The 9,028-nt window shown below is 44.0% G+C and overlaps 1 protein-coding gene across 2 annotated transcripts in view; it reads left to right on the top strand.

Annotated features, from left to right (window-relative positions):
- The window catches only part of Saxo1 (stabilizer of axonemal microtubules 1), a 95,168-nt gene extending 93,297 nt beyond the window's left edge, over positions 1–1,871 (top strand). For both annotated transcript variants that reach the window (XM_021201168.1, XM_021201169.1), the window contains exon 4: positions 752–1,871. In XM_021201168.1, the coding sequence (XP_021056827.1) occupies positions 752–1,755 (1,004 nt within the window). In that variant the 3' untranslated portion in view covers positions 1,756–1,871. The remainder of the gene's footprint in view (positions 1–751) is intronic.
- The last annotated feature ends 7,157 nt before the right edge of the window (positions 1,872–9,028 follow it).

Here is a 9,028-nt window from a genome sequence, read left to right as displayed (position 1 = left end):
CCTCCTTCTCCTTCTCCTTCTCCTTCTCCTCCTCCTCCTCCTCCTCCTCCTCCTCCTTCTTCGAATCCAAGTAATTTAATTGGGTGTGAGTTTCTCTATGTTTCTGTTTCTGCATTTATAAAGTCAGTATTTTGATAGTATATATTTTATTAGGGTGTTATGAAGAGAAAAATGACTAATATACTAATAACAAAGGACGAGGCAGCTGTGGCAAGTCTGTCTTTAGGCAATAGCGTATACTCTTACTCCCTTGGAGCAATGCATCTGGTGCATATGGATTAGACATGAGCAGTTCGGGGACACAGTAGTAGTTAAGTTACTCCAACTAAGTAGGCCTGGTTGGCTTGGCTGGTAGGTCGTCAGTGGCGAGTTGTGATTCTCTGTGTTTGTGCACAGCACATGCACCTTTTCATGCACTCCGACATGGAGAGATGGCCCTTTCCTTGCGCAGGTAAAAGCTTCCTCTCGGGCAGACTTTTCTGCTGGAGTAGAACGTAGGTCTCTAAAATCCCTGTGCACAGCATTGGGGCATCCGAGCAGAACTTGAGTAGATTTGTCTCTCTACACAGTGGGCTGCAAGCACCATGATATTTAAATAGTGAGCGTATGTACAAGATGCTAGCAGGGATCTACTTTGTTCTGTTAGGCCAGAGGTTTTCATTAGAAACTGGTTTGTGGCTTTAGGGCTCTTTAAAACACATGCAAGTTAGGAGACCTGATTGATCAGTGATCGCCTCTTCTTTCATTTTAGCTGATTATTTATCCTGGAACCAACCAAGACGGGAGCTTCTTCGTCCTCCACACAAGTACCGGCCAGAGTCTTCCAAGTTTGAAAATAGAACCACACATCAGGATGACTACACCATGAAAGGCCTTGTGACTACTGTGAGCTGCAAGCCTCCAGCCAAGCCAAAGCTCTACAACATCCCCTTGGAGGACCTGACTAACTACAAGATGAGTTATGTGCCCCACCCTGTGGAGAAGCGCTTCGTTAAGGAGGCAGAGAAATTTATACCCTGTGACATCCCCTTTGAGAACCTGACCACCCACAAAGAGTCCTACCGAGGCCTGCTAGGGGAGCCTGCCAAGAGCATAAAACCTCCAGCCAATTTCCCTAAGCACGATGCACCTTTCTCCAACATCACAGAGGTTCAGGAGAAGTTTCAAGCCTGGCCAACGCCCCAGAGAGTCCCCAAATCTCCTGTTGTGTATGTCCCTTCTGAGGAGAAGATGGATCTTCTGACAACTGTGCAGACCCATTACAAGCACCTCAAAGGTAGCCCTGCTATAACTTGCCGACCTGTGCCTTCCGTTAAGAAGAGCAAGCGCTTTGAAAGCTCGACCACCTCCAAGGATGACTTCAAGCAGTGGGCAGCTGTGAACACGAAGCCAATCAGACCCACTCCTCACCTGAGCCTGCCTGCTGAGCCTTTGGACTGCCAGACAACCACTAAGACGTGCTTTGTGGCACATCCACCTATCATTACTGAAAACTACAAGCCCGCCTGGGGTGGCCTTCGGAGAAACATCCCCGTAGAGGGTCAGACTACTTACTCCATCAGCTTTACTCCCAAGGATCTGGGCAAGTGCCCAGCATCATACATGGAGCCCCCGGGCTATATCTTTGAGGAAGTGGATTCTATGGGGCACAAGATCTATAGGTCAATTTCCCAGACAGGTTCTAGGCAGAACAGTTCCATTTCTATATGTGATGCAGAAAAGCCTGGTCAGAAGGAACTAGAAGTGTCAGCCTGACTTTGAAAAAAAAAAAACTTTTAAAACCCGCAAAATACCTTTAAAAGCAGTCAACTAAAAATCCATTGAAGAAGAATTTCCCAAAATGAAAAAGAAAAATGTAAAATACCTACCTCAGAATGAAAAAAAAAAATCATCACCAATTCCAGGATATTTGAATAACATGAGAATCACTTGAATAAAGGAAAATAACATGTACTCATTGGCTGATTAACCCCCTGTAGCCCACCCTCTACTTTATCTCTCTTACCCCTTTGGATCCCTTTTGTTCATGGAATCAAGGATGATCTCAGTGACATTTCTGGGATCTTGATCTGATTTAATTATTGTATGAATTGACATTAACCTTTGCCAGGTTTGAAGTGCCAAAGAATAAACTTTATTTTGGGGCATTGAATTTTTAGGTTTGTTTTTTCACTCTCATGTGCTTTCTATTCAGAGAGTAGTATACCTGGGGCTTTCCCTTACTCCATCCCAGCAATGAAAGGGGTTCCCTGGGCTCAATCTGGGGCTGTTTTTGGGTCTTCTGTATCTAGGTCTCCATCATAGGACATCTGTCTACTCCTTTCCTGCATGACATAATAGCAAGGATAATGATGTCTGATTGGGTGTGGTTCTTGTCAATCATGGGCAAAGAAAGGAGGAGGACCTGTGGGAATTCTATGGTTCTGTGGACCTGCCAGGCTTCAAGTATAGGCTCTGGCTCCAGGGAGAAAGGGACTGTTGTCAACCAGGAAGGTGAGACCTGGCTCCAGAGCTGTGAGCAGAAAAGGTGGGATTTTCTAAATGTTCAGAGCCTAGAATGGATTGCCCCAGGCAGCGCAGATTTCTGGAAACTCTAAGTCTGCTTATTCTAAAATAGTAGCTGTGAACAGATCTGTCATAAAGCTTGATATGGCAATGCTCTGAGCTCTGCCTTACAGACTTCTTGGGCCTAAGGTTTTGTTGTTTGTGTTTTATTATTATTATTATTTACCAACTTTTTATTTTTTAAGGTCAAGTAACTTGGAGCTAGACAGAACTGAGGAAAAATAATTTCAAGTGGGCCTTCTTTCTAGGCTTAGATGGCCAGAGATGCTGATCAACACTGGGCATATCTGTCTTTCAAGTCCACAGAATCTAAATACTCTCATGGTCCCGGGGAACTTGGGGACAGGGTGGAGGAGGTGGGATTTCAACTTAAGACTTTTTGGCTTAAGCCCAGTGCTGGGTTTTTCGGTGAGAAACTCCTATCTTCTCTAAATAGGTCTCAGTCTGACCATGGCTCTCATGTCTGCCCTAGGCTATTTAAGTTCCTCTTGCACCTTCACCATGAACTTAGTCATCAGTGGGTTTAAATCTGCATTATTTATTCCTCTTGTCTGTCTGAGGTCTGGTCTGGTACTTAACTTTATGGGGTGGAGAAGCTCAGAGCATTAAGCATACAGAGAAGGAAAGAAACAAAACCAGTATGTAATCTAAGTTTTCTGAATTCAGATCTGCATTTCCACAATGCAGGCAGGCATTGCTCATCTTTTGTGTCTTAGACATCCTGGCTCCACAAATCATGTCAAACCATATATCCAAGTGTCCTGGGATCTACTAAGGTAACAGAGAGCACAAAAGGGTGGCACCACGCATGACTCAGACGGGAGATGTCCTCTCAGAGCTCATGCATTAAAGAAGTGGGAGTGTGTGGGAAGTAACTGAATCCTGATGGTTCTTTGGTTCTCTCTCTTTCTTCCTTCTCTTTCCTCTCTCCTTCCTTCTCTTTCTTTCTTTCTTTCTTTCTTTCTTTCTTTCTTTCTTTCTTTCTTTCTTTCTTTCTTTCTTTTTCTTTCTTCCTTCCTTCCTTCCTTCCTTTCTTTGAGTACACCATAACTGTCTTCAGACACACCAGAAAACGGCATCAGATCCCATCTGTGAGCCACCATGTGGTTGCTAGGAATTGAACTCAGGACCTCTGGAAGAACAGTTAGTGCTATTAACCACCGAGCCATCTCTCCAGTCGCCGATCCTGATGGTTCTAATGTCACCAATGGATTATTCAATTCATAGTTGAATGGGCTGTTGATGGAAGGTAGTGGAGACTATAGAGGCTGAGCCTACAGAGAAACTAGATTCCTGTTGTTTGTTTTTTTTTTAAAGCATTTCTTTTTCTTTTTTTTTCTTTTTTAAGATTTATTTATTATATGTAAGTTTTCTTCAGACACTCCAGAAGAGGGAGTCAGATCTTGTTACAGATGGTTATGAGCTACCATGTGGTTGCTGGGATTTGAACTCAGGACCTTCAGAAGAGCAGTCGGGTGCTCTTACCCACTGAGCCATCTCACCAGCCCTAGATTCCCATTCTTGAAGGGCTTATTTTTGCTTCCAGTCCCTTCCTATCTCTTTATACTTCCTAGGTATCATGTGATGACCAGTTTTGTTCTACTATGCATGCCACACTGTGATGCTAATTAGACTCACCACAGGACCAAAAACAGTGGAGCAAGTGACTATGGACTACAATCTCTAAAGCTCTGAGCCAAAATGTATTCTTCTTCATTAAAAAAATAATTGAGATCTTGGCACCCATAGAGGTCTGCTGGGAACAGGACTTCTGAAATGCGGAAAGAACTGAAATGCATTTCTTTCTGCTGAGATGCAAAAAAGATGCCATTTTTGCTCGCATAAGCAAGGTCTCTGGAACTAGATAGAATGTATGGCTCTTTCTAAAATCGAAAGTGTTTATGCCTGAAATGAAACTGAGCTCTATTCAGGGAAGAGATGCGCTAATGTGTATAACACAAAACCAACTCAGTGACTCCTGGAGGCAAACCAGACAAAGTCCGAATAACCTGGGAAAGGTAACTGTAGCCCACAGAAACAGTGACATGGTCTGAACTAAATTCTGCGGCAATTTTCCTGCAAAGGCCCCTGGACACAGTCCATGATGTTGTGCCCCTCCTGGATTTAAACTAGTAAAATATAAGTAAGTAAGAGTGGGGTTCGGGCTTTTGTAAAAAAGGAAAGAATTGCTTTTGGTCCTGGCTTGGTGTCTCACACCTTTAATCCTGATACTAGGGAGGCACAGACAGATCTCTGCATTTGAGGCCAGCCTGGTCTACATACTGAGTTCCAGGCCATCTCAGGCTACACAGACCCTCATCTCAAAACAACAGTGACAGCAGCAGTACCCATTCCCATCCCCCCCACGCTTCCGAAACAGACATCAACCCTCTTACAAAGAATTACTCTTCACGCAGTAATTTTGTCACAATGGTAACAGAATCTATAATAATAGATTTTATTTTTTGTTGCATCTTTAACAAAAAAACACGTTTTTTTTTTTTTTAAAAAAAAAATCTGAAAATGCTTATGTCAATTCAGCAAACTACATTGCAGTCCCACTCTGCCACAGCACCTATACAGATATCTGGCATGCTGGCCATGTGGGTCATGGGTGTCAGAGCTGGGTGGGACTATACTGCGTCTGTCCCTTGGCAGTTTGTACCTTCTCTTATTACTTTATGGTGCAATGGAGGTGGAGCTTTATCCATTACTTTACATTCCATTGGTTTAGATGTGGTTTTCTTGGGTAAGCTATGGATTTTAATTTTTTTTGTAGTGCCTCCCTTTCCCTGTTAAGTGACAGTGTTTGGGAACCTCGAGACTTTCTAATGCCATTCTGACTGCTAAAACAAAAAGATGCTTTTCAGCTGTGTGCTTGCCAGGGTCAAGCAGGCAAGGCAGGTGGGGGCAAGCGCAGTCCTAATTGCAGATTAATGGCTCCCTAGTCCCTCCAGCTAGTGCCCAAGCCCCACATCTGCTTAACAGGCCTTCAAGGGGGGGGGGGAGGCCCTTCTGAGCATAAATGCTGGAGGTTGGGGGGGGGGGAGGCAAAGGAAGAGTGTTTTCTTTGGCAGAGCAGACCCTAACTTTGCAAATGACTTTCTGAGCAGGTGCTTGGCTCCTCCTTACATTGGAGCCATGAACCTTCTAGAACATGTGTATTGCATTCTGGAAAAGGCATCAGAGCAATGGTGAGCTGAGCTTTTCTTTCAGTTCAAGCCCTAAGACTCAGGTGCCCAGAGTCCTTTCCTCTGGATCTTTAGTGACTGACTTGAGAAATCTTAATGTCTTTTCCCTGACAAGAGTGGCTACAAACCCAGCTCCAGTCTTTCTGACGGACCCGTGGATTTCCTGCTCCTCTGCTTGAATCTGTATTATCCTGTTTCCTTCTGCTACCTGCTTGGGCCAGCATTGCATCTTTAAAGAGAAAGAAAGGTGTAATTACTTCATCTTTCCCCAGATCTCCATCCATTCCATTATAGGAGCATAAATGGGAGGGGCGGGGTAGGGAAGCCCACAAGTAGTCTTTAAGCAGGCAAATAATGACTTGAGAGTTAGAGGCACACAACATGCCTGAAAAATGACTAAAATCTGACTTGTGTGCCAATGGATGACTTAGAAACCAAGGAATGGAATTTTTCTTTGGACTATGGGTTCTCTTGGGTTTAAAGATGAAAAAAAAAAAAAAACCCACTTTATTTTATAGTTTCTAAGAACAGCTCAGTGCTTACTGTTAAACTCGAGTTTGTTTTGTTTTGTTGTTTTTGTTTCTATAGTTGAGGTCACTTATTTAGAAACATTAGCTGTTCAAAACCAAGCAGGAACCTGGAAAGCAGCAGCCCGTAAGGTGAGCAAGTCACCCTTGATGTTGATTCCAGGGGCTGTCACTCAGCTTACACAGTGCATCTGCGACCTTGGCTCTCCCTCTAAGTTCTGCTCTGCCATCCTGCACCTCCCAAAGTCTGCACGCCCAGGCACAGGGGCCTGGAGGCTCTGTGGCACAGAAAGGGGAACCCTTGGGGTGGAAGATGTTATATGCAGATTTGCTTCTCTGCATCTTGAAAGTTTCGAATCCCATTGTGGGGAGGCTGCCATGTTGACCATCTCGGGGACTTCTGGCGTCCTAACATCCTTCGGGAGCTTTTGTCAGTTCACCTACACTCTGGTCAGGAGTTTCTCAGCCCACCTGAGGTTTTTAGGTTATTAGCCCTTTAACCACAGAGGAGACTGAGGAGTTACAGCCAGAGGGAGACACATTTATAACAAGGAACGATAGCTGATAACTTGGCAGTGAGACTAGAGACCAAAAATATTTTAAAAGGTGGAAATCAAAAGTATAACAGTTCAGGAATTATGACCCCGATGCAATAAAGAGAAGTCTGTATACGTGTGTACATACTTTATTAAGTCTGGGAAAAATATACTATGGTTTGTGCTTATGACCCCAATTTAGGAAAATGACTAAAAAATTACACACATGCATTTTTTAAAGGCTGGAAAAAAATGCATCAACAGTGTTGAATAAATGAATTCCCATTTGTCTCCTTTATCCAGAATAACAAGGGAATGGGGATTTGGAGTATTTTAATATTAGGTTAACAGACAGGTAATGTGTATTAGCCTTTCCTAAGGTGTTTTCTTGTGGACTGTAAGGCCCGTGATACGGTCTTTCCAAAGCAGTTCATTAGTGTGGGAAATGCTTCCTGTGTAGCCTCCTGATTCAAATCCATAACGCATGTTTATATTTGGAAGTCTCTGGGACGCTTTAAGGAAGCCTCGTTTAACTTAGTGTAGCCCAGAGTAGGAATTAGTGTGCTTGCAGTACTAAATGCTCAAGGAAAAACAATCGATTGGTTCAGGCAACTGCATCATCTAGGACTCTACTGTTGGCTGTAGGTGTAGTTGGAGGGCAGGCCTCCAGGGATGTGATGAGGTCTTGCTATCTGTTGGCTTTAATCTTCTTCCCTGTTGCTTCCTAAGGCAGGTCTGGGCAGTGTGAGCATTTCTAGCAATTTTAACATATTCTAATGTCCTCTCACCTCGCAAGCCCAGAGGTTCCAGTAAAGATCCTGGAGTGGAGTCTTTTGCTGGCTTTAAGTCTCATGTTGATTCCCAAGCTGACTGTCATGGCAGTAGAAAAAATTGCCTATTGTCCAGGCCTAAACCGGGGTCCACCCCTGCACGGAGGAGGATGTGTGGGGTCAGCCCGTGTGAACCACGTGAATAACAGAAGGCTGGAGGTGGGATGCGCTCTCGAGGGAGAACTGAAATGTAGTTTCCAGGGAAGAGACTGATGCACGCTGAGCAGACAGAAACATCATTTAAAAAAACCCTGACAATAAGTCCTTTTTATTGTGTAAAACCTATTGGAACACACATCAAGATGCGCTGCCAAGTACTCATCATAAATTTTTTTTTTCAAGTAAGTTTGGAAGACAATAAAATACGCATGCCACGCAAACATGTGGTGCAGTCTCCTTTGATGATCCGGGGACCTCACTGGACTCTGCAGGGCCTCAGGGTCCTCCCTGGATGTTGAAACATCCTGGCTGTTGACTACTTAGATTGTGGCTTCTTGATAAATGGGAGGCTAGGTACAGCCAGAGTGCAGGCTGAAGGGAGCCTGGGAAAGTTTATGATGGGCCCTGGGCTTGTGTGTGTCCTGTGTAAAAACCCTGTGGACTACTGGAGAAGCACAGTTGGTGCCATGTCCCCTAATCCACGGTGCACACGTGCCAAGCAGGCAGCCGAGGCCCAGAGAGCAACTTGGCGAATTCCTCACAGGGCTGCTCAGGGCATTAGATGAATACTTGTATATGAAGTGAACCTGTGTGAGAGAGAGAAGCACTTTTCCATGGTCCCGTGGAAGAGAGACGGAAAGGCCGTTTAGATTAGGGGTAAGAAGGAGCTTTGGGATGTGGTTCATAGATATGTTACTTTGAGTACGAAAGCTGTGTGTGTGCGCGCATGCTTTACTACAACTTGTAGGGGTCAGCATTCAAACTTGTCTTGTCATATAATGTGTACACACACACACACACACACACACACACCTGAGGGGGGAGGGGAAAAGGGGAAGAGAGGAGGGAGACAAAGACAGAAGCAGAGATAAGACAGACACACAGATTAAAGTCTTGATTAGATTACAGCAGGGCTACTTTACACAGCACCCATTTCTTTGGAAATGCAAGAAAAGAAGGTATTTGAAGGAAATGTAAACCAACAAAGTTTTCTTGTTGTTGTTGTTGTTGTTGTTTTGAGGCAGGGTCTTGCTTTATAGCTCAGTTTGGCCCTAAACTCATTGTCCTCTTGCTTTGGCCTCCTTTATTCTGGGATTATAGGAATGCATTACCATAATCAATTCAAAAATTTAAACTATCTGTTCAAAACAGTTTTTCTTCACTGTAGAAGATGGCCCTTTGGGGTTTTTTTTTTTTTTTTTTTTTTTTTTTTTTTTTTT

Source organism: Mus pahari, chromosome 6, assembly GCF_900095145.1.
Source record: "Mus pahari chromosome 6, PAHARI_EIJ_v1.1, whole genome shotgun sequence".
Lineage (NCBI taxonomy): Eukaryota > Metazoa > Chordata > Mammalia > Rodentia > Muridae > Mus > Mus pahari.
The sequence above is the reverse complement of the archived record's forward strand: the minus strand, read 5'-3'. Positions and strand labels throughout refer to the sequence as shown.